Genomic DNA, 26741 nt, shown 5'->3' with positions numbered 1-26741 from the left:
CAAGAATACAGCCTCTTAATATTTATGTTCTTACTCATCTTTTATTACGCCACAGAAAAAACAACTGGCGCTAGCTTCCTATTTCTAGACTTAGTTACATAATGACTTAGGGTATGACCATCATGGGTGAGTCAATCAATCATCTGACAAACATGAGTTCCGACTATGTGCCAAGTAGGACCAAAGTTCTACAGGAACAGCTCACCTGGTCACGCTCCTATTGAAGATCAGGGTTCCAAGCTTCCAGTAACATCAAATACATAGTTGAATTGAGACACACTGACCACTGCTTACTTTCCAGGAGGACTGTCCCCTTACTTTTTACCTGCTTTTTGGGGGGTGGGTTGGGGTGGGGGAATATCCTCTGACATGAATAAAAATACCAAGGACTCTAACTTCACCAAGACTTCCCCGAAATTTTCCACAGCCCCTACTAGGTACTGGGATCTCTGGGCTTGTGTCTTGGGATCTATGAAGATCCTCCAAGGAGCAAGGTAAAATCCAGGTCTGCAATCTCTGGGGAGTTCCTGCATCTTAGAGCAAATAGCCGGTGGTGGGGGGAGTCCCCCTCAGGAAACTCTGCAGCAATGAGGTCCCTGCATGGACAGCTAAGCAGGATGCCTCCCCAACATTCAGGGCTGTCCAGGACCTGGCTCCAGCCTTTTCAGCCATCATTGCCCTTCATACATTCTAGTCACCCTATTCTACTGACTCAGCAGCACTTTGTTTTCCCTCACCTGTCTGTCCCAGCTTCCTTCCATACCTTTGCTCATGCTATTCTGTCTGGAATGTCCTTCTTTCTCATCTCTCTGCTCTTTTCACTCATGCATGTTCCGTCAGCTCATTTAAAATGCCATTATCTCCATGAAGACTTCTCTCATGCATCACCCAACTAGAAGTTTCTTTCTCCTCTGAATTCCCACACATCGTGTCTATCTCTCTTCTATTGTTTGTCACATTTTTTTAAAATATTTTTTTAATTTTATTTATTTATTTCAGAGAGAGAGAGAATGAGAGATAGAAAGCACGAGAGGGAAGAGGGTCAGAGGGAGAAGCAGACCCCCCCCCCGCTGAGCAGGGAGCCCGATGTGGGACTTGATCCCGGGACTCCAGGATCATGACCTGAGCCGAAGGCAGTCACCCAACCAACTGAGCCACCCAGGCACCCTGTTTATCACATTTTAACTTGTATGCCAGTCATTGCATTTCATTTGTTAACTTCCCTATAAAACTGAAAGATACCAGAGTCCAGAGGGCAGGTCCTATTTATTTCTTGCATCCCACTCAGTATTTCCATGGTTTTGAAACTGGGTTCTGCCACGGCTACAGGGTTCCACAGAGGTGTCCTGAGACCACCAGGGAGAGCAGAGAGAATGGATGCATAAGGAGACATCCTCCCCCTAAATGTGCTTCAGTCAGATGGGTTCTGAATCCTTCTATTTACTGTGATTTGTGTAAGCTTTTTTTTTTTTTAAAGGATTCTGCCAGAGATAGGAAAAAAAAAATTGCAGTAGACACTGTCAAATAAATGAACAGAACTATACCCAATGTCTCTAATGCTTCCTCGATTCAGATATAATGAAACCCAATGATTAAAAACAAGGAGCAAAGGTGCAGAGTGCCTGTCAATCAAAGAACATGGTCAAAACAGAGGGCCCTTTCTCCTATCCCGTACTGACCTTTTTACAGTAAGATTTGATAGAAGCCTCTGGAGCCATGAGTAAGTTATGTTTAAGGTGTCAAATAGAACCACTCTGGCTTGGGTTCTGCTCTGGTGTGTGTCCACGTACACAGGCACATCTACCATGCTTTGATCTCAATGTAATTTCAGGGAAGTTGGAAGGGTTAGAAACGACGCTGATGTCTCTTGATCTTCATTCTCACCCCTCTCCCCCAAATAAATCTACTCTTCCTTCAGTCGGCCCCACCACTGTAACTGGCTCTAATATCCACTCTGTTGCTCAGGCTAAAATTCTAGGAGTTTTCCTTGACTTCCCTCTTTCCTTCACTACCCACACCCAATTTGTCAGGAAGTCCTGTTGGGTCGTTCTGAAGCAGCTCATTTCTCCCCGCCATCCACTGCTACCAGCTGCTGTGGTTCAGGGCATCATCATTTCATACCTCCCTTACCGTAATGCCTCTTCTCTGGTCTCCCACTGTCTGCCCCCTCCTCCCTATTATCCATTCTCCAGGCAGCAGCGAAAGGCATGTTTAAACCTTTTCCTATTCAAAAGTCTCAAGGTTTTAAAACTTGAACTCCTAACTGGTAAAAATAATCTAGCCAGCATTTATATTTCACTCCAAATGAAGCAAATTTGCTCATCCCGATCATTTCCCACTGGGAAGTTTTCCTTTCATTAGGAAAGAAGATAAATTAGTAGGTGACCGAGCAGAGAGACGGAAGGACTGACGCATCAGTAGAGAACACAAATGACTTACGGCTTCAGATTTGGGAGGCACTGGAGGTGGAGGTAGGGCAATCTCTGAAGACTTCATGGCTACTCCCAGAGTTCCGGGCACAGGAAGAGGAGAAGTCGCACATTTGGACCGGACAGACCCTCTAGACTGATCGCATCGGCTCTTCTCGCTCAGGGAACGCGTGAGAGGCTGATGGCTGGGCTTGCCGTCCTCCAGCCAGAGCTCTTCATAAGGAAGCTCGGACTTCCCCGGGATGCCTGCCGATTCTTCACCGGCTTCTGGGAAAAGGTAGTCGCTCCCACTGTCACCCAGGTCCTGATAGGGCAGGATGTCATGAGGAAAGGGGGCCCACTCGCCCCCCAGGTCCCTGCAGCCATGGAGGTTCACCTCACTGTTGCCATGGAGGTTGTTGCCATACACACAGACGGAGAGCCGGTGGAAGGACTGGGTGAGCTCATCGCGGGCATAGCTAAGAGAATTGGGCACGTGGTTGTGGCCAGAGCACCTGCCCTTCTTGGGGCTCTTGCAGTCCTCATTCCAGTCAGTTTTCACATCTCGGACAGCCCGGGAATACTCGTCGATGTCGAACTGTTCTTGGCAGATACCCAGCCAGTGATGGACCAGGGTCTCGGGCCACACGTCTCCCTTTACCAAGTGTTCTGGGAGGCTAAACTTGGGGACCGTCAAGTGCAAAGGGAAGTGCATGGGGAGGATCTTGTTGTTCCGCAGCACACAGCAAACCACCACCGTCTTGGTCTGGATGTTCACAAACTTGTAGCGATGCCCCTCGCGGATGAAGTGGAGGTCGTACGGGTTCCTGGGTGGAGGGCTGGGCACAGTCACGTTCACGGGGAGCCTGGTTTTCTCCACAATGTTGCGGATGGTGTGTTCGCCCTCCTGCATCTGAAGTTCCAGGGGACTCCGGGTGCTAAATCTGCCCTTGCACTGGAATGGCAGGCTAATGCTTTCATTGGTCCGGTGATTCATGCAGATCAGGCATGGCATTTTGCCTTTTCCCAGCTTGCTGATGGAATTGAGCTTCCCGATCTTTTTGAAGATTGTGTTGAGTCGTGACTTTTCCTTGAAAGTCTTTGCGTACAGGATTTCTGCCTGCCCCATGAGAGTGAGTTCATCCCCAGTACAGAGGGTGATGTTATAAACTTCGGTGTCCTCATTGCATTCACCTGAAGCAACCTACAATAGGATAAACCAAGTTTGAGGTGAGCTGCCTTTAGTCCATTTCCACAGAAAAGTAGAGAACTCGCCATTAAGACACACAAGCACGCATACAAAAAGGAAAATGCTGTTCCCAAACTAAATTTAGCTACTCCATTTCTTTTATAATGTTTATATGGCTAACAGTAACAAGAAGATATTCGTTTAGACTTGTAAAAACACACTTTGTTCTGAAGAAATGAGCAATCTGTTCATTAGTAAAAATTTGGGAAATACAGAGAAAAGACACAAAAAGAAATAACACCCACGGGCCTGATTCAGAAATAGGCACGGTTAATGGTTTGATAAACATTCTTCCAGTTTCTTTGTCTATGCAGAGTAGCATATCATATGGATAATTATTTTGGGACATTACTATTATCATTCTGTCTCTTCCAGTTATTAAAAAAAAAGTTTCCATGAACACCACTGTAGAAAATCCCTTATTTTTTTTTTACTATTAAAATTTTATGAAATTTCCTAAAATTGGAATTGGGACAGAGGATGTAAAAATGTTTTATTTCTCCCTGTTCTTTAATTTTATTATACAAACTATTCATGTTCATTGGCAAAAATATTAGAAAATATAGATGTAAAGATGAACAAATTCTATGGTCTTACTACTAAAGATAATCTGTATTAACAATTTTATATAAATAGAGAAAAAGAGAAATAGATGTGTCATCTATCTTGGAGATATATAAATACACACAATTTTGTTGCTTTGTTTCTCACTATATTTATTTTGTTGTGTTTAAGTATAAACGGTCGGTTGCCAATACTGACCTTATGTATTTGATTATCTGGGCCTATGCCTTAATTTGTCTGACTAGCTCCTTATTGTTAGACAGATGGGTTTTCCCAATGTTTAGCAATTATAAATAGTACTGCAGTGATTTTTTTTTACAGTTCAACTATTTCCTTAGGAGAAAGGCCCCGAAGTAGAATTGCATGGACAAAGCTGTAGATATATATTTGAAAGGTCTAATATGTATTTCCTATTGTGCTTCATCAATGTTACACTTATTTACACTTCTTCCACTTTATGAAATTATCTGTCTCTCCATACCCATGCTAAGTAAGTTCAAGGTTTACCAATATTAAAGGTAAAGCACGCATCCTGCATTTATTTATTCACGTTTTATTTTGATTTATTTATTAGGGTAGTTGAATATATTTTGGTATTCATTTATCTGGCCATTTAGATCTCTTCCTTTGTGAATGTCTGTGCCCTTCACCCATTTTTCTATTGGGATGGTCATCTTATCGATTACTTTTTATGTCATGTGAATGTCATTTATGCTATATATTTTCCAATTTGTTGGGTGAATTTCAACTTTATAACTTCTTTAAGTGCTAAAGTTTTTTCTTCCTACGTAGCAAACATTTTCAAAAATTTTCCTTTGTAATTTCATCCTTGGGTGGTATGCTTCTACTAGTTGAGATATCAGTGGTTCTGAGTTAGGGGTATTTTGCTCCCACTCCCCAGCCCCTGGGGACATTTGACCATGTCTGGAGACATTTATTGATTGTCATGGCTGGGAAGGTGCTACTTATATCTAGCAGGGAGAGGCTAGGTATGTTGCTAAACATGGTACAATGAACAGAACAGCCCTTCACAGCAAAGAATTATCTAGTCCAGATTTCAGTAGTGCTGAGGTTGAGAAAAACTGAGATGATTAGCCAATTTTTCTTCTAGTATTTTGATGGTTTATTAACTGTTTCACTGATTTAATTAAAATTTCTTTGATGGACTATTTAAGGTAGAGGTCTAACTTCAGTTTTTTCTTAAAGATTTATTTATTTGCTTGAGGTGGGGAGGGAAAGAGAGAGACAGAGTCTTAAGCAGACTCCGTGCTGAGTGCGGAGCCCTACACCGGGCTTGATCTCACGACCGTGAGATCACAACCTGAGGGGGAAGCAAGGGTAGGATGCTTAACCGATCGTGCCACCTAGGCACCCCCAACTTTAGTTTTTTAAACAGTTAACTGACTGTCCAGTATACTTCTTAAATAACTATCTCTTTTCATCACTGATTTGAAATGCTACTTTGATCATGTACTAAATTTATAAAACACATACACATTTGTATACTTATATTTGCATCTACTGTGAGACCATTTATCCAAATGACCTTTCTGTCTATTTTCTCATTTTAACTATACTGATTCAATTTCTACATCTTTATCTTACATGTTCAGATCTGAAAACAAAAACCCTCATTTGTGGTTATTCCAATTCAAAAAGTTTTTGGATGGCAAGAAACAAGAGAAGCAAAGTCAAAAATCAAGTAACGGTCTGAGAGAAAATATCTGCAATATCTCCACAAGAGTGAACCTCCCTAATACATAAGCAACTTTTAAAAAATGACCTAAACTCCTCCAGAAAAATAGGTGAAAGTCATGAAAAATCAATTCACTAAAAAAATGAACACAACAGACTTCAAATCTATGAAAAGACATTCAACTTCTTTTGTAATTAGAGAAAAGTAAATGAAAATTATACTGAGATACCACTTCTTTATCTAGAACACTGATAAATATTCAAAAGCCTGACATCATACTCAGTGGGTGAGGCTCTGGGGAAAGAGGCACTCTTGTTCACAGCTGGTAGAAATGCAAAATGATACAAGTCCTATTGTGGGGAATTTGGCAATACCTAACCAAACTATGCACGTTTATCCTTCCATTCAGCAATCCTACTTCTAGGAAATTATCCAATGACATTCCTCCAACAGTGTGAAAATACAAATGCACCAGGTTATTCACTGTAGCACTATTTGTATTTGCAAAATCTTACAATCAATCTAAATGCCCAAACATAGGAGACTGATTGAATAAACTATGATACAAACACGAAATGTATCATGCAAAAAAGAACAAGAATGATGAGTTCAATGAATTGATAGGAAAACGACTTTCAGGATATAGTAAGTAAAAAAACAAACAAAAAAACCCAAAAAACAAAGTGCATAAAAGCTTATACGGTATACTACACCTTTGGAAAAATCAGTATATACTTTTCTGCTTATTTTTGTAAAAAAAAAAAAAGGAATACAAGAAAAATAAACCAGAAAACAATGAAATTAGTACTTAAGGGAGGGAGGAAACTGGTGAAAGGGAGTGATAGCTCTGTGAGTGTACCTAGTTATAGAGTTTTGATGTTTAGGAGGTAAGCCAATGTTCTAACATCTTCAAAAATAAAATTAAGTCAACAAAAAGTTAAAAGAAACTGAAAGCTAAATGCAAATGGGAACAGATGAATCCAATCTTATTTCCAGTGAATAAACTAACCACACAGGGGACGGAGACAGAGAAATCATCCAAGTAACTAAAATGCTTTGACTACAAATTGCCAGTAGGGAAAAAAGACCAACAAATATTGTGTTCTTTTTGGTAGATTTGTTTTGCATATGAGAGTGGGTACGGGGATTCTGAAACAACTTTTTATGTATATTGTAGAAATAAAAAATGAGTAAATGTGTTCCTTTGGGAATCAGAGTTTTCACTGTGGACGGAAGACAGAAACATGGAATTAGGAAAGGTAAGAGGAACTCCATTGGGTTGACTGAAATTGGAGGTATTGGTATTATAACCTGAGGAAACTATACATGCACACACATCTATTTCTTAGCTTTGTTTTTTCTAAGGGACTAGATGCAAAGACTCCCATTATCACCGAATATACCTAGCACCCCAAACCATTCTCCACTAAAAGGAATCATGGCTCCTTGGAGAAATGCCTGATTCCAGGGCTAGGGCAGGAAAGTACAAGATGAGCTTGAAATACTGTGTTGTGCAGGAAAGTAAAGAGGTGCTCTTAAGATGACAGGAATGTGTCAAAAGGGCACTGGAGCCAGCCTGAGCTGGCCTCCACAGGCCAAACCTGGGACGATTTGAGCATCACAATACACAAAGACTGCAATGAATGATAATCTGCTGAACAAAGTAGGAATGTTGAAGTCCATACTGTTAACAAAAGTATGAATGAGTGGAAAAAATGAATGGGGGAAAAGCTGACAAATGTGGAGGAGTGGTGGGACCCAAGATCGGTACATACAAGAAACATCAATGGATGCTCATTTATAGGGTAAGTTTGATTGAGGAGTAGGTTATGTGCCTGGTCTTAAAGTGTCTTCTCTTGGAATGCTTACTGATTGCGAAGGGAGAAAAAGTAACTACAGAGTGGAGAAACTGGACAACACCTTGACCAGGTGATCACATTTAATATAACTGGAGGGGGATCCCCATGTGTGAGCCTCTGGATGTGATTCCCTGAGAAGGTCAAGACCTCAGTTACAGAACATTCCACCTAAAAATGCATTACTAGAACCTAATTATGAAAAAATATCAGACAAACCCAAATTGAGAAATATTGTATGAAATACCCGGTACATATTTGTGAGAAACGTCCATGTGATGAAAGATAAGAAAGGTTGAAGAACTGCTCCAGATTAAAGTGAATGAAAGACAAAATGCAACATCAATGCAGTATGCATGCCTGGAATGGATCCTGAACTAAAGGGAAGAAATGCTATCAAATACACTTTGGTGGACTGTAAAGAAGAGTGCCACATCACTGCTAACTCTCCTGAATGTACCGTTTTTACACAAGAAAATATCCTTATTCTTAGGAAATATACACTGATGTATTAAGGTGTAAAGGGTGTAATGTATGTAATTCACTCTGAAATTATTCAGAAAAATGTAAGTTGTGGTCTGCATACGTATGTGTATGTCAGGGGTAGAGGATGAGAAAACAAATGTGAAATGTTTAAAGTTGGTGAATCTGGTGGTGTCGAGGGAGATCTTCTATTATGCTTACAATAATTTTTTAAGACTTCAAGTATTTAAAAAAAATTAAAACATGACAACAGGAAAATCTTGGATATTTTTGCCTATTTTTCCAGATGAACTTCACAATCATTGTCTATGGTTTGAATTGGTAATTTTATTGAAAGTGCATTTACCTGCTCTTTTGGCAAGGAGTGACATCATCAAAATATTTCTCAATAGGCACATGGTATTTCTCATCATTTATTGAGATCTTTTATTTCCCTTATTAGTAATTAAGTTTGCCTTCGTTATCAATCTCTGAACATTGCTGTTCGTTTGCCAAGGGCACATATGGTTTGTTGCTATTCTCTATGACCAGTAACTTCACTGTAAGAGTTTTTTTCCAGTTGATCATCTTGGGATTCTTAAATGATTAAATCTTATGTAACCAGTGCAAAGTTCATCTTCATCTTTTTAGTTTTCATCCCTTTTCCCGGACAACAGTGTGGTGGTGAGAATGTTGTTCCATATTTTAATGTGAATTATTTGATTACAAACTGATCATATGAAAAACTCATTGGTTTGAGATGGCTTTTTTTTATCATATTAGTAATGTCTTTCCAATTCTAGATTTCTAAAAGTTTCTATGAAAAAATTAAAAAAAATTTTTTAAGATTTCATTTATTTATTTTAGAGAGAGCATGTGAGCAGGGGGAGGAGCAGAGAGAGAAGGAGAGAAAGGGGGAGAGAATCTCAAGCGGACTCCATGGCTGAGCACAGAAACCAACTCGTGGCTCGATCCCACGACCCTGAGATCATGACCTGAGCTGAAACCAAGAGTCGGACACGCAACGAGGTGAACCACCCAGATGCCCTAAAAAATGTTTTTAATCAAATGCCATTTCTGCATCCAATAAGACAGTCATATGTTTATTTTTAACCTTGAGGTCCTGGTTTTATATTATAATAGTAGATTCCCAAATATTAAAACAACCCTACATGCCTGAAATAATCTGTGTATGATCATGGTGCACTTAAAAGTGTACTGCATGATTCTCTTTGATACTATTTGATCTATGACTTATGTATCTTAGTCACAGGTGAAATTAGTCTATAGTTCTGTTATGTTATCTTTACCAGGTTTTAGTACCAGGCTTATATTAAGGCTAAGATTGATTTTTTCCCTTTTATGTTAATGAAAAAGCATCTGGGTAAAGTGATTGGCAATGTTCATGTTGTTTACTGAGCAGTAATCATCAGTATGTGTTTAGAAGACTTGGCAGTGGCAATCTTTGTAAATAATTTCTCACACACTATTCTAGGTCATCTCTATATAAATTTTAAACTTTGGAACAAGCAATTTGTCAATCCACATTAGTGCTATAAAAAACATTTCTGTTGTCTCTACAGTGAAGTGCATTTCTCTGTAGCAGGCATTTTCAGTACATAAATAGCAGCACAATATTATTTTAATGGCAGTTCAGGTCCCTAAGGTTTAAATTCCATTTTAGGTGATTCAGATTAAGTGTTATTAATATTATTTTAAACAAGACCACAACTTAATTGTATTTACTTTCAGACTCAGTATTCACTGGGCTTCTATATTAGAGTTAAGTTTAGGAATCTAAATAAATAAATAAACAATAAACAAACACCATTTAACTTTTTATTTGCAGTAATTCCAGATTTGCGGAAAAGTTGCAAAGCTGTATACCTTTGTCTAACTTCTCCTGTTAACATTCTACACAACCATGGCACATTATCAAAACTAAGAAATTAACACTAAAACGAGATGACTAACTTAACCACAAGGCTTTATTTGGATTTCATTATTTTTTTCCATTAAGGTCTTTTTGCTGTTTCAGGATCAAACCAGGATACCACACCACATCCAGTCCTTGATTCTGTGAGTATCTTGGTCTTTCCTTGTTTTTTATGACCTTGACAGTTTTAAAGAATATAGATTAGGGTTTTTTTTAAGCTAATAAATCATTTATAAATTATAGTACTTGGCCCATATGAGGGCTGAATTTCTTTTCCTACAGGACCTATAAATTCAACATTTCAGTTACTTTATTTCATTGACTTTGGTCACCAAGAGTCCTTAAAAGGGCTCATTTGCTATTAATTTTAATTTTAGTTTATCCCTAAGGCTTTTATTTTTAGCTAGCATCTAGCTATGTTTACAGCAATACAGATCAGAGGTCAGCAAACTACTGTGCATAGTCCAAATCTGACCCAACATCTGACTTTGTAAATAAAGTTTTATTAGGACACTGCTGTGTCCATTCATTTATGCATAAGTTATGAGTGCCTTCACTCTGCAGTGGCAGTGTTGAGTAGCTGCAACAGTAACTGTAATGGCCCACAAACTAACATATTTATTCTTTGTCCCTTTATAGAAAGTTTGCTGAACCCAGGTACAGATGAATGAAAAGAACTATGGCCTTTGGAAATTAATTGGGCCAATACTATTAGCTAACTTACAAGCTAAGTTTGAATCTGCTTTCACTATTAGGTGACCTCAGAAAAAGTATTTTACTTTTCTGAGCCTCAGTGTCCTCATCTATAAAATGAGAACACCACTGTGTACTTCACAAGCATAATTAATGTAGGTAAACAACTTCCCACAGTGGTAAGCTCTCAATAAATGGAGGCCATTACTGTTATTATTACTTCTGTGAACAATAAAACCATTTAAATTCTTTTTTTTTTTAAGTAAGCTCTACATCCAACGTGGGGCTTGAACTCATGACCCTGAGATCAAGAGTCATACGCTGTACCAACTGAGCCAGCCAGGTGCCCCCAAAATATTTAAATCCTTTTTTTTTTTTAAGTAGGCTCCATGCCGGGCTTAAATTCACAACCCTGAAATCAAGACCTGAGCTGAGATCAAGAGTAAGATACTTAACTAATCCCTCCAGGTGCCCCAACATTTAAATTCTTAATAATTCTGTTTCACAATGCCTCTCACATCTCTGTATTTTCGTGTAGGTTTCTCTTCCTACCCACTACTGTTTTCAAGCCCAAACCACTACTTTAAGCATTATCCTTTCTTCTGTACTGAAGAATTGCTCAAGTTTTTATTCAATGTGTTATCCCAGAATAAAACTTAATTGTCAGAAGAGGGCTTGAAATATCCCTACAGTTATATCCCAAAGGAAGTAAACATATTGAAGTGATTCAAAAAAATATACCGTTTTAAGATAGACCAGCCTCCAAAAACACTCAGATGCACTGCTGTACTTCCTTTCTGGTGAAACTTTGTAAAAAACTTGGCAGTTCATCCATTTGGATCAGGATGGAGACAGAGATGTCGAGAGAAAGAGTTCTCAGGAGACTTCAGAAACACACACACACACACACACACACACACACACACACACACACTTACTCACACAACAAACTATTTCCAGTTAACACACAAGGAGCCAACAGTGCTTCTCAAATGTGAAGCAATAACAAAGTATATGTTTCTTCTTAGCTCTTTAAATCAATACTTAATATATTTTTCCTAATTTACCTTTATAAACATATACCCTGTAGAATGAAGAAATCATATGGTCTAGTGAGTACCATACACCAGACGAGCTGAGAGTGTCTATGCTGCTTGGGAGATACCAATCAGCCACTATGTGTGCAGATTAAACAGATCAAAATTATCCTTACTAAATGTCACTCTCCGGGCACATTCAACAGTTTTGTCTACATTTTTGTGTATGTGTATACTTCTAAAGGAAGTTACTCCTACTCCCATACATAAAAATGCATAACATATGTGAGGACAATCTGTAATTCTATGCTCCCAACCTGATGTCATCATTAATGCTAGCAATTAGCTCTGCATAAATTATGAGACTAACTCCCGACCGATCTTGTGGTCACTGTCAGTGACAGATGAAGAATCTCATAAATAAATGCTCTTCCTTTGGCAATTGAGCCAAACAGTCTCCTCTGGTTTCCACAGATGTGATTTATTTGCATAATTTCTTTCCTTTTTTATTTTTTTAATAGCAAAAGAAACAATGCGTTCTGTCTAAGTGCTTCGGTATGTGTGCCTGGTTAACATTTCCAGTTTCAATGTTTCCTGAGAGGAAGTAATTCAAAGTGTGTTATCTAAACAACTCTAATAGGTCTAATCCAGGAAACTATCAGGGTTTTACTGTTCATAATACCATTCAGAATTAATACCCCATGGTCAAGCAACATTTTAAAACACTGATATAAAATTTTATACACACCCACACCCACAGATGGTTCTGGCAACAGATAATCTGTTTTCTAAGAACAGTTGTTCTAAAGATCAAACATGTAACAGAGGTTAAAATTGCAACTCTTGAAAAAAAATCAGGATTGATCTGACTGCTAGATTAAATAGCTAATATTTGATTAATATTAGATCATTTCCCCCAACACTTCAATTTTTGTAACTTTTTCCTTTGGGAAAATGGCAGAAAATGAGAGACAAAGGGGCGTGAAGAGTTAATTGTCAATCCTGAGTATCTCTCTCTCTCTTTTTTTCAACAGGAAATAGGGCAAAGATGACAAGTACAATGGCAGTGATTTAATTAGTGATGGTACAAGAGAGGGCTTGCCAACTGGCAGCTTTTCAGACAAGGTCTCAAAACCTCAGATGACAAGACAAAAACAAAACAAAACGAAACAAAATAAAATCCAAACAAACAAACAAACAGATCCCCACCAAAACCAAAACCCACTAGGCAATCTTCAAACACAGAAATAATTAACCTCACAATTGTATCCAATTTATCATCCTGAATTAATCCTGAAAATAAATGACATCTGACTCATGGTAAAGAAAACATGCCATTTTAAACAACTGGAAAGTAAAAATAAAAATTGGCTACCTCCAAATCCATTCAATCTTCATTTTAAAAATTTGTTCTTACATCTGACAAAATTCAGGTTGCACAGTAATCGATAATTTCTGATCTCTCTGGAATACAGCCAAGAACAAGGCAGTGAGCTAAAGGCCTCTGGGCAGGCAAAAAGATGTGATGTTGATGTTAGGGCTTATAGAAAAGCCTTTAAGGGCCATAATTCAGCACACTTACTCCCATACAATCAAAATTCCATCCAACCTGGTTACCAGCCCACAGGATAACAGAAGTGGAAATTAAAACTGGAAACAGGGATGGTTAATTAAGGCAGGTATTCTAATATAAGAGGCAACAATTTGAATGAGACCATAAAACACCCAATTCTCAGGGTATAAGGTCTCTCCACATAAAGACAAAAGTCATACACATCTCAGGAGATGGAGCGGAGTTTAACTTTTGTTCAAGTACTTCTCGTTAAGATGGCAGAAACATTTCATTTCAGGACACTGAAATGAAATTATAGTTCTTTGGACAGAACTTTTGATAAAATTCACAGCTCCCCCAAAAGCTGGCTAACTAAAATTACTTGTACTCTAAAGGTGCCAGAGAGGAGGTAGAAAATTCCAGAGCAAATGATCCCTATTCACTTTGAACCCTCCTAAGAAAAATCCACCCCTCTTGATTATTATAATCTTACAACATGCGGAGGAGATGCTTTTTCTGAGCTGTCATGACAGACCCTAGGAATGGTATATTAAACTAGGAATGGTGCTTATGCCTGAACTACACTCTTAAAACCACACACACACACACAATTTCCCCAAAGAACACTAATGTTTCAGCACCTCTGTTTTGTATTACTTTACAGGACGGCCATAGAATGGCCAACAGACGCAGAACAGAGTCAGAGTCAACATAGCAAGCTATTTTTGCCTAAAAGACAAAATGATCAGAAAGATGTCAGAGAATAAAATAATTATGACAAGAGTAGAATCACAAGCCGCCCCAAACCTCTCCATTAATATATTCTCAAGGCCTTGTGTGTAGCTGTTCTGTCAAAAGGAGTAAAGAAAGTTAACAGGACATATGTTTAATTTGTTAACTACTTCTACATGGAAATAAGATACAGTCTAACTAGTTGGCAGAAGAGGAAGAGCTTTATTTCTTCACCTTTTTCGGATGGCAACTTTAAAAAGGGTAAGGAATATGTTAAGATAAAAGGCACATGAATTGCTTCAAATTTGTGACTTGGGGGGGAAAAACCAGCTGATTCTCAGTAACTTGGAAGCCTTGGAAAAAATCCAAAGTTTAGCACCAAGTTGCACAAACCACTCACCTTAAACTTTAGAACTCTTGCTTATTTATTCTGTGGTGCGTTGTTGCCATCTTTAACACCGCTCCAAGCAATGATCAAGAGCCCAACTGTATGTAGCCTGGTTTCTATGATAATACTGGGTAATACTTAAAAAATTCTGGGTTAATACTTTACAGAGGTATTTTTGTTATTTTCAAAAGGGTTCGTTTGACACATGCTGCACTGATGTTGATAGTAAGTTAACTTGTAGGATTTTCTTTTTTAAATACTGGCATCAGGAAAGATCTAAAAATCTACACGTAGAATATTCATAAAAGCTGCCAAGTCCTGTGTGTGAGACCATAGCTGTTTCCAAAGTACAAAAGACAGAAGGATTTGGCTGGGTAATAATTATAGGACACATTTATTTAGATTTTTAAATAAGAAAATGAATTAACTGTGCAAGCTACTGTGTCATTGGAAAGCATATTTTGATCACAATCATGAGCCTTATCTCAAATCCACAAATAGCATTCAGGGGAGCGCAAAGATGACCGGACTGAATCGGGAAACCTGGCTTTGCTGCTACGTAGTTTTGTGGCTTTGTGTGAATCAGTGAAGTCAGCTAACATCTGTTTCTTAGTTTTCCTATTTGTCAAAAGGAGGAGGAGGACTCAGGGGTGTCTAAGGGCCTTTCCAGATCTAAGATGTGATGATTATAAAAACTCTTGTCTGTAAACTTCCTTAGTCGTGCTGGATTATTTATAATATTTTATTTTACTCTTGGTCATGTTTCTCAGTATGGAGAAGCTCAGCTATCATTTAAGTTCTCTGAATCTTACAGGATTTTTTTTTTCCTATTAAAAAAAGACAACACTGCAATCCTTCTCCCATTAGGATAGCTTTGCCAGTAGACACTGCCACCTCTGCCAAAAACAGGTGCCAAACCCAGTAATCACGAGCTGATATGCAGGTGACAGGAATGTCAGCTCAGCTCTTGCCCTAGACCACATGGTAATGGTTCTTAAGAGGTCTGTGTAGGCAGAAGTGGTGACTATGCTCTGGGTCCGCCTGAAATCTCACTATTCCCCAGTGAGGCATTTCCCCCAGTTGAGACAATGCAAACTTGTTATTTTGCCTGTGGGGAAAATCTATGCTGGAACAGCTGAAACCTTGGACCTCACTAGCTGGAATGAAAATAGCAACATCATAGCATCCAGATTAAGGTATCTGGACTCCCTGACTTGAGAGCACTAATTTTAATGTAGAAAGCTTTTGGGTAAGGGCCATGAAGTCAGAACACCTCTTACGCACTTACCGAGGGTGGCAAGTTACCCAGTGCCAAATTGAAGGCCATCTTTTCTTCCCTCTGCTTACGTCTCCGTAAAGACAGAAGTGAAATTAAGACGTAATTTGTTAGTCACTATTTTGATGGCAGAAAGTAGATGTGTGGGAAAATTTCTCATCATTATTGGGCTTAGTCCAAAGGCTGGAAGATGTTTGAAATAATTCACTGGGTACCAGTATAATAAGTTTCCAAAAAAGTATTTGAGGTGAAGGGGTATTTTGAAGCAACAACAACAGTTACTATGTACCGAGTTTTTAATATCAAGTCCAGGGTACAAAGTACTAAATAAAGAGTAAGTGAAATAATCTGTGGTGGGAATTTTTTTCTTCTAATGTGAAACTTAATTTAGTATGATTTTATGTTCTGAATCAGGGGTTGGCAAACTGTTTCTTACAGGGTCAGACAGTAATAATTTTACGCTTGTGTGCCATATGATCTCTGCTGCCAACTACTCAATTCTACTATTGTAATGTGGGAGCAGTCAGACATTGAACACCTGTATGCACGGGGTGGCTGTGTCCCAATAAAACTTTATTTGCAAAACAGGTGCCTTACCCAAGGCTATAGTTTGCCAACTCTCATACTAGACACTTGCAGAGCACTTTAGTGCATGACTTCATTTAATTCACATGAAAAGTCTCTGAGGAGGATAGAATCATCCCCGTTTTGCAGGTGATGACACCTAGACTCAAGGGGTCACGTGACCTTTCTGTGGTCACAGTCCAGTGTCTGGACTTGGGGTGTGAACTCAGCTCCGAATCCAGAGCCTGAGCTACACTACACAGTCCAATATGCTCTTTAGATCATGGGAGCTTGTTTTAGGAAAGGTGTATGCCTGAAAATTATTCATGTGGTGCTTTTTCTTATTAAAAGGTAGAGGAATGAGTCTTTAGTTGGGGTACCCAACTGACACAGGACATCTGCTGACTCTGGAAGTAAAGACGACGATAGGGATGGCTGATGAAAAATTAAAACAAACAATTAAGAAAGAAAATGCCCATTACAGTTAAAAACAAATACGTAAGGGCGCCTGGGTGGCTCAGTTGGTTGGGTGTCCCACTTTTGATTTCGGCTCAGGTCATGATCTCAGGGTCATGGGATCAAGCCCCATGTCGGGCTCCCGCTTGAGATTCTCTCTCTTTCTCCCTCTACCCTTCCCCTCACTCTGCTCATGTGCTCTCTCTCTCTCAAAAAAAAAAAACAAATCTTAAAAAACAACAACAACAACAACAAATATGCAGTAAAGCAGGTAAACAAAAACAGAGCTCTCACCATGGGAACTAGATGGATAAAGTAGACAATGAAAGAGGCAAGTGACTGCCGGTTGTTTTTTTTTTTTTTTTCTGTTTTGAAATATCGAATGCCATTGGCTTAGGAGGGATTGGAGCCAATGTACACAAATGATGAGCAAGAGGTTACTGGTCCACATATTCTTTGATTTCCTTGATCATCTCATCTTCCATTTTCTGTTCCTACCACCTTAGTTGCCCACTCAAATGGACATACTTAGATATGTTTTTGTCTATTTTTTTTAAGTTTATTTTTTTAAGTAATCTCCACACCCAACATGGGGCTCAAACTCACAACCCTGAGATCAAGAGTTGCGCGTTCCCCAGACTGAGCCAGCCAGGCGCCCCGGACATACTTAGATTTGAAAGAACAGCTACTCCTGCCATTTCCTGTATTATTCAGCTACTCCTGCCATTTCCTATATTATTCCCTAAAGTTCAATTTCAAGCATTTTATACTCTACCAATTTTTCACATCACTTTCTTAACCACTTCAGAAGTTCCTTAACCCCGTTAGGATCTCTGGTTTTCACTGAGGTTACACTTCTTGTATTCATACTCTTTATCCAGTGAGGAGTCTATGGCTCATCACTACCTGTCACTCTAGGGCACACTTCATCCACACCTTTGCTAATTTCTGTTATACTCATCCAGTAGAGCCCCAACTCTGATTAAACCTACTGCTCTGTCTACTCTGTATGTGCATCCAGGAAGCCAAAGAAAAAAAGTTGGTGCTGAGTAATCTCACTTGAAATGCATATACCTTGACAAAACTCTGGGACCATCCTGCTGTACTTCCCTGGTAAACTTACTTTCTGGGTCTCTGAGCTGATTATTATTTTCTTCCTGTCAAGGCTAACAAGACTTCCATCCTGCTGAATTTAACAGATGGTTCCCAGTCCTCCTCTAATTCATTCAGTAAGTAGCGCTTGACACTGTTGTCCATTCCTCTTTGAAACACTTTTTAAAGCCATTTGGCTTCTTCGAACATCTATCCACATGCTCCACCATCTTTCTATTTCATTGTGATTCCCTGCAATCTCTCCTGGACCCCAATGCTGGGGTGTTCCAGGGCTCATTCCTTGGTCTCCTCTCTTCTTTATCTAGTGTCTAGGTCAGACACTTCTCAGCTTTGGCACTACTGACATTTTGGGCCAGATTATTCTTTGATGTGGGGCTCTCCTGTGCACTCTAGGATTTTTAGCAGCACCCTTGCCCTCTACCCACTAGAAACCAGTAGCACTCACCCTTCCCCAAGCTGTAGCAATCAAAACTGTACCCTGACATTATCAGATGTCCCTGGGAGGAAAAAAAAAATCACCCTGATTGAGAACCACAGATGTAGGTGAACTCAACTAGCTCTATGGCTTCAAATGCCATCTAGGAGCTGATGAGCCCCAAACATATAAGCCCATTCCTTGCCCCAAGCTCCAAACTTGTACACCCAATTGTCTGTCTCCTTGATCTCTTTATTTGGAGGTAGCATTTGTACTTGTATATTTATTGTCTGCCACTTCCACTGATGAGAACCTCCATAGTTTGCATATTCACTGTTTATTCCCAGTGGCTAGACATACAAGAGGTGCTTTAAAATATATTTGCTGGTTAAAGAATTAAACATTTAACATATATTAATTCACTTCATGCAAGTTAATCAGTGATGGGGCAATCAGGCAGATAATTTCAAACACATCAGGGCATCTTCAAGACATTTAACTTCAAGATAAAAAGAATAGCTTATTTTTAATTTTTTAAAAAGTAATCTCTTCACCCAACGTGGGGTTTGAACTCATGGCCCCACGATCAAGAGTCGCACACTCCACCAACTGAGCCAGCCAGATGCCCCAGGAATGGCTTAATTTTAAATAAATTTGTGAACAGTACTAAACCTATCCATTAAATTTTAGATAAAATTCTGCTACAGTCTTGAAAGTAACAACCACTAAAGAGTTCCCAATCTTTCAACACCTCTGTTCTACTCCACAGCATTACTATGTTTCGTTTCTATTTGTTCTTGTAAGTATATATGACTCTCTCTCTAATATATATATATATTTTTTTCTTTATTTCAATTAATAATTGTGCCTTTTGACTCCCAAGATGCCTGTTAGCTGCCAATTCTTAACTGCAAGTCATTTCTTCAGTTGTTTATCCTCTTGGTCTAATTTATGCTCTATTTGAAATGGAGTAGAGGGTGAAGTTTTGCAAGGAGATCTGAATTCTGCTATCACTTAAAAAATTGCTTTCTGGATAATATCTCTATTTATATAATATTTAACACTATCTATTTAATACTATTTATAATAGCTATATTTGTGAGAATATGGTACTGTTGTGTTTTTTTAAGTAAGCTCTACGACCAACATGGGCCTTGAACTGTCGCATGCTCTACCAACTGAGCCAGCCAGGTGCCCCTGCTGTACTAGTTTTTATTTTTTTTTTTCCTCTCCAGGCAAAGTAGTAACCAAGCATACCACTTAGCTCTCCCATTAAGTACTGCACCCATGCACATTATGATCAATTCTTACAGACCATGACTTCCAACACTGTGTTTTGGGGGTGGAGGGTGGTCCAGGTAGTACCCAGACATCTTTTCCATAAACCTCCTTGGTTTATTTATTTACTTGGGTATTTATTCACTAGGCACACAGACTTTTGTGTATTTCTTTGTGCAAATTTCCTGAGGTTCCTTGATCAATTCTTCTTTGAATATAATTGAACGATGTCTTAATGATTAATGCCGGATGGATGTGATAGCATCTTAAAACTTTGTAAGTAATAGACGAGAGGTATTAAATATTTATGTATGCATAGCACAGGAACTCAACCCAAGTCCAGTCAGCTCTGTGGATGCTGTAAACTTATAGTCCATACACTTACCCATTTGTCTGTGCCTTTGAAATTTTTTTTTGGCTTTTTTAGAAAAATTGTGCTAATGTAAACATAACATAAAATTTATCATCTTAACCATTTTTAAGTATACAGGTCAGCAGTGTTAAATACATTCACATTCCTGTGCTGAGTTTTTAAATGGCATCTCTATTACCTATGTTTGAGTACACTGAGTCAATCCTGGTATTCTGGAAAAAACAAACAAACCATCAAACTATTGATTTCAGTATTATTCTTTCAATCATTGCTGATTTCACACAAATTCACACACACACAAAACAGGTGCTAGAGGCATTTAAAAAAATCTTTTACAAGTACTACATGCCACAAAAGACTTAAAATTTTAATACTTGACAAAATCTTAAAAAATCATAAATTTTTATGCTTGATTTCTCATGATTTATCAGCAAATGCAAGGTTTTAAAGTATGAACTTTCTTTGTAGACAATTTTTTTTTCCATTTAGGAAATTTTAAATAGAAGCTTTAAGGAAAGATTTAAATCCTATCAAGACAAGAATCAAATAGGATTTGATGAACTTCTGACCAACGAATCTTGGTATGTTTAAAAATGAACATGTTTTCACAGATCTTCAAGGTAAGTTCAAGTTGTCTTGAGGACTCATAGACTAAGTTACTGAAGGACCTAAAAGTTATAAATATTTTTGAATACCAGCATAATTTAGCTAGTAAAGAATTTAACAGGACACAAAATTTACCCATTTTACTAATAAAACCAAAGAAAGTAGACTACAGCAGCTGTATTTTATTTTTTTTAATTTTTAATTTTTTGACAGTGAGAGCGAGAGAGCACAAGTAGGGGGAACAGTAGAGGGAGAGGGAGAAGCAGGCTTCCCGTCGAGCAGGGAGCCCGATGCGGGGCTCGATCCCAGGACCCTGGGACCATGACCTGAGCCCAAGGCAGACGCTTAACCATCTGAGCCTCCCACGCGCCCCGATAGCAGCTGTATTTTAGAACTGGAAGGATGACTTGGCTTAGCCGATCAAATGGGCAGGACCACTGCTCCATCCAGTAAAGAGGCTGTCTTGGGCATTTTCCCCCTTTCCCGAGGAGTGTGGGTGGAGTGACTCATCCACAAAGACACTGTTACATTCTTGGACTAAGATACCCCAGTCTGTTTTTCATATAGAGTGAATTGCTAACGAACAGGCATCCTGCTCCCCAAATATTGAAATGTTTAGAGAATGTGACTTAGTTGGACTTCCTGCTGAAATGAGGTTAATGCTTTCAATGCGAACACTTTCGAGAATGTTGTAGCATAGCTGTGGGTGTTGCTGAAGAAAACACAGTGGGTTCAGGCAAAGAGGTTGGGCCTCAGTGACACTGCTTTCCCTGGTTAACAGCAGATCTAGTCAAAGGAGCTCGCTCACTATGTAGCCGGGGACAGAACTGTCCCTTTAAGAATGCAAAACGAACACAGCACAGTAAACACTATTCGGCTTTTCTCTGATGAACCAAGATCGATAAATACCTACTGGGCAACATCCTACACATCAGTTTTCTCTGTGTGTACCGACACAGTCTGCAGAGAATGGAATGAATATAAGCCGGTGTCAGGGCGTACTCTGAAAGTTTCTCTCTTTTTCTTTAAGTGTGCAGTATTAGTTGTGTCATAAGCCTTTTGCTTTTGCTCCCACAAGCGGAGCATCCAGCCCCACAGAGGAGCTGGCCAAACAACTGTTACATATTAGAGAATAAAGTCCAAATTAAAAAAAAAAAAAGACCCTTTTGATCTGCCTTGACAGTTGTTCTAGCAAGAGATAATGTTAACATCGTAACCTGTTGGAGAGTCAGGTCAGCTACAGCTCATGCGGTTCTTAAAAAGACCAGTTTTGGCATGAACCCATTAGGAGGACAGAACTCTCCTACGAGGCACAGAGGGGAACGTACTGTGTACATAATGACCTGAAAGTTAAATTATTTCAGTGAGGATAAATATTTGGTTCTTCTAGAGCTACCTTCACGTTGAATGTTATTTCCTCCATGACGTACACGCGCTCAGGAAATGCTTTGGCCACCTCCTCCACACTGTTGAAATATTGCACTGGCTCCTTTATATCTCGGTCTTGTTCCAGCAGCTTGAATTGCCCTAAAATACACGATAAACGGAAGAGATGTGAGACGTTTATGCTGGCCGGCTGTCACTGTGGCGACAGCATCCCCCTTTCCTTACGCCCACTCTTCTTTGTCAAAGGTTTCTGATCATTATCATTGGGGGGGAAAAAGTTACCATGGCAGAAGGTTTCCTTCAAACTAGAATCCATAGCGAAAAATCAGCTTACAGATGAAAACAAACACGTTATTTTTTCTTTTTCATTTTTTGTTCACATCAAGAGTTTGTTACCCGATGACCAAAATCAAACCAAATGGACGCTTATCCGTAATTTGGTCTCAAAGTGAAAATTTACTCGGTTACAAATGATTGCTCATTTTGTGTTTCACAGGAATAACCTTGTCACTGAGTTGTAATTAACACCCACACATGTGATATTCTAAAACGAAGGCCGAGCGACCTGGGGGAGCTGATTTTTTTAAAAATTAGTGTTTAAAAGTCTTGCAGGTAGGACAAAATAGTACCGTGGACCTTTGGCTCTCACAGAATTGATATCCTTGGTTTTTAACAGTGTGTGGGCGATGCTGAGGGCTCGTGAGCCGCGGTAATTTGTGGTGCTGCTGCCGCACAAGTGTGAAGACTGAGCAGAGCGGCGCTGGGCCAGGGGGTGAGCCTCCATCCAGTGAGTGAGCCTGGCGACAAGCCAGGTAGCATCTGGAGCCACATGTGGCTTCCTTCTTTCCTTTTTATTGCTCTGTATGAAGTTCATGGGAAGAATATACCATCATGGTATCCATAATTTGGGGGATTTGCGAAGAACTTTGAACATATTCCTAAAAATTTCAAGGATCTATTGTTGTTTATATACTTTCAATATTGATGACACTTGTGCTCCATTCTGGAGTTGTTTTCAGTTTAGAATAAAAGACCGTATGTACTCAAGGCAAAGACACAGTGTTTCTTGGTAGTCATTTTTCTGAAGGCTGTTTACAATCTAACACTTGAGAAACTCGAAAAGGAATTAAAAGCTATAATGAGGCAGATCTCTCAGCATGTGTCTGTGGGGCATCAGGAGGAAATAGGAGAACTTTCATTCATATTCTCAGGACTTTTTTTTAGCATCTATTAGGTGGAGGCATTATCCTAGATGCTGGGGAGAAGTCAATAAATAGGCCAGATAAAGATCTCTATCCTCCTGAATCTTACATTGTAGCAGGAGACAATGATGAATACAAGAAATGACTAGGGTATATAATAGGTCAGGGGGTGAGAAATATTGTTAATACGGCTGGGAGAGGGGGACAGAGAGTGCAGGGAGGTGTGTTCTCAGAATTCTTTTTTTTTTTTAAGATTTTATTTATTTATTTATTCATGAGAGAGAGAGAGAGAGGCAGAGGGAGAAGCAGGCTCCCAAGGCTCCCAGCAGGGAGCCCGATGTGGGACTTGATCCCAGGACCCTGGGATCATGACCTGAGCCGAAGGCAGACGCTTAACCATCTGAGCCACCCAGGCGCCTGTGTTCTCAGAATTCTAATCATAGGCAATAGTCTAGGCAAAGAGCTGGAGGTGGGTGGGTAGCTGCCCCCTTGGCATGCTACCAGTGTTGGCTGGAGTGGGGTAAGTAAAAGGGAAGAGGGGAGAAAAGTAAAGTCTGAGAAATAACAGGTGGTCAGACTACGTACAGCTTTGAAGACTTGTAGCTCTTTATCTGAGAGCCACTGGGAGGTATGTGTGAAGAAGTGATCTAACCAACGTTATAGAAGGACCACTCTGGTTGTTGTTTTGAGAACACACTGTGAAGGTGCAAGGTGTAGGGGCAGAGAGCAGTGAGGAGGCCCCTGCAGTCAGCCAGGTGTGAGATGGCAGGGGTTTGGAAAAGGGGAGAAAGTGTTAGGAATTTAGCCTGAGCAGCTGAAGGAAGCAGGCTTGGAGGGGTGGGGGTTGGATCAGTTCAGTCTGAGACGTCTACTAGGCATTCAATAAAGATATCCCAAAAGCTCTTAGATGAACATGTACATGTGGAGCTCAGGGAGAAGTTGGGCTGGATAATAAATCTAGGAGTCATCAGCACACAGATGATCTTTAAAGCCATGGCACTTACTGATGAAAGAGCACGGGCTTCAGTGTAGACAGAGAAGACGTCTAAGGTTTGAGTCCCAGGAGACTCCGAAGGACTGGCTGGAGGAGGGGGGGGTGGTAGTGAGAGGCAAATCCGGAAGGGGTGCATTCTAGAAGCCAGTGATTCGAGCACTTCAAGGAGCTCTGAAATGAAAGCTGACAACTGTCGGGTTTAGCAACTTGTATTTAAGTGGGGACTTCAACAGGAGCAGTGAGCAGGTGGGGTCAAGCCTGCCTGAGCTGGATTTAGGAGAGACTGAGAAGGGAGGAGTGGGAATAGGAAGAACGGACAGCAGGTGACATCTGGGGAGTTTGGCTATGAAGGGGGAGAAGAGACACGGCGTGGTAGCTGAGGGAGCACATGGAACAGGCCCGAGGAGGTGCTTCTGGTTTCCTTAATATGGGAATGACCAACGGAGGGACAAGCCTAGGAGGGTGGAATTATTGGAGCATGTCCCTGGGTAGGCAGAGGGGACAGGGGAGTGGAGGGGCTGGTCCTCAGCAGGAGCTCCCGTGTGACAGCTCCGCGGGAGCCGGTGGGAACTCCCTCTTATTGCTTTAATATTTCCAGCAAAAGTTGGAAGAAAGGCATCCACTGAGAGTACGATTGAGAAATGAGCTGTGGGAGTGCTAAGGGAAGAGGAGAAGGCCATAAAAAGGTCCACTGAGAGTGAATGACACATCATGACTGCTGGACAGCCCTAAGTTCCCACTTGAGTTTCACGGTCATGAATTAAAAGTGAAACCGAACGGTACGGTTCTACGTTTTTCTCCAGCCAAAGTGCGACGCACAGGGGCTGGCACAAAGTGGGCAGAGATCTGGATTCAGCCAGGATTGTAAAACTGCCAAATGAGGATGAGACATGAAGGAGGGCAGAGGAGCCAGGATGTATGCAAGCGAGCGAATATAATGTCTGTCTGGGGAGCCTGAGCTGGACCTAACAGCGTGGGAGGGAGGAATGAGGGTGAAAAGTAGCGGAATCAATGGATAGTGGGTTCTGATGGAGTCGAATTTCTGGAGCGAGGGAGCTCAAGAGCCAAGCAGAGGAGTGGTCAGTGAGGAAGGCATGCACTTTGAGATAATGGAAGCATGCAGTGGTTGGTGAGGACGCAGTCTAGGGGGCAACCGTGGGAGGTAAAGTTTGAGGTGACGAGAAGCTACAGAATCTAAAAGGCCAGGGGTAGTAGAAGGATCGCATATGTATGCATTGAAATCCCCAAGAATGAAGAGAGAAGGAATGCTGGAAAGAAGGGCAGTGAGCCCGGAGTGAAAATTATGGAGAAATGGGGGTGGGATCCTAGATCAGCAGCAACGATGGGGTAGCGGGCAAGAGTCTGGGGACACGAGATTAAAGCTGAGAGTTTCCAGGGAGGGGAGAAGTGGAATGGTCAAGGGAGCAATGAAGAACCCAGCTCTTCAACTTTGGGGCAACAAATGGAGCGGCCACCTGAGAGGGCTCCAGGGAAGTGGTGTTTTCAGGGCATACCCAGGTTAGGGTTTAACAAGATAAAAGTAATTTCAGAGAAGAGTTTAAGGACATGGGGATTTTGTTGGTGATGGACCCTGAAGGGAGAGTTTTCAGGAGTTAAGGGGAGGGCGATGAGGACAACGTGGAGAATGCACCAGATACGATGTAACAGGTCATACACGTTTAGAGATACGGAGAGGTATGAATAAAACATTCGCAAATATAGTCAAAATATGTTAGATTATACTCTTTTCACAAAAAAACAACAGAGTTTTTAAGAAATTACAGCAATATCAGTACTGCTTAAACAGATTCTGCCACTATAATAAATCAAACTTTCATTGTCTCTTTCTACTTAGTCCTTGTACAAATTCTTAATAATTATGGAGTATCTCCAGTTTCATCTCCGTTCCTCCCTATATTTTCCGACATCCCCCCACACGACTACACTTAGAAAATTTGCATCACATTTCATAATTGGATTTAACTATTTTTCTGTTCTCTCTTCAATGCGTATGAGTTAGGCTAGTAAGTGCAAACTCCGCCACCGACAAATGACTAATCCATCTGAGCTTTGTTTCCTCACCCGTAAAGTGGGGACACTTCAAAGGGCTGCAGCAAGGCTTGGAGGAGAGGATTTTCAGTACTTAGTACAACTAACCATTTAGCAACCCTCAGCTCCCTTTCCTGTTCTCAAGATGCACAGAGATTTTTCTCTTCTCTTTTTTGGCTTGCTTTTGTGGGATAAATTTTCTAGTGCAGGATTACTAAAGCAAAGGGCAACACACAATTCTTTTTGTTTAACATGCCTGGCTATCCTGCTTTCCAAAATACCTAGACTAATTTATATTTCCACCAGTAGCCAATTTATATTTCTTACATGTGCATCTTAGTTGGACCACAATCTTGCCAGCACTGAGTATTCTTTTTTTTTTCTTAAAGATTTATTTTTGAGAGAGAGAGAGAGAGAGAGAGAGAGCGAGCGCACGCACACACGAGTGAGTGTGGG

At 40.1% G+C, this 26741-nt stretch overlaps 1 protein-coding gene across 3 annotated transcripts in view; it reads right to left on the bottom strand.

Moving 5' to 3' along the window:
• Positions 1-26741, bottom strand: part of GAREM1 (GRB2 associated regulator of MAPK1 subtype 1) — a 196211-nt gene that overhangs the window by 19860 nt on the left and 149610 nt on the right. For all 3 annotated transcript variants that reach the window (XM_073898363.1, XM_025886640.2, XM_025886641.2), the window contains exons 3-4: positions 22051-22181; positions 2440-3612 (exon numbers count right to left, since the gene is read on the bottom strand). In XM_073898363.1, coding sequence (XP_073754464.1) covers positions 2440-3612; positions 22051-22181 — 1304 coding nt within the window. The remainder of the gene's footprint in view (positions 1-2439; positions 3613-22050; positions 22182-26741) is intronic.

This window comes from Callorhinus ursinus, unplaced genomic scaffold, assembly GCF_003265705.2.
Source record: "Callorhinus ursinus isolate GAN/ISIS: 27379988/994484 unplaced genomic scaffold, GSC_fseal_2.0 scaffold11, whole genome shotgun sequence".
NCBI classification, from domain to species: Eukaryota; Metazoa; Chordata; class Mammalia; order Carnivora; family Otariidae; genus Callorhinus; species Callorhinus ursinus.
The sequence above is the reverse complement of the archived record's forward strand: the minus strand, read 5'-3'. Positions and strand labels throughout refer to the sequence as shown.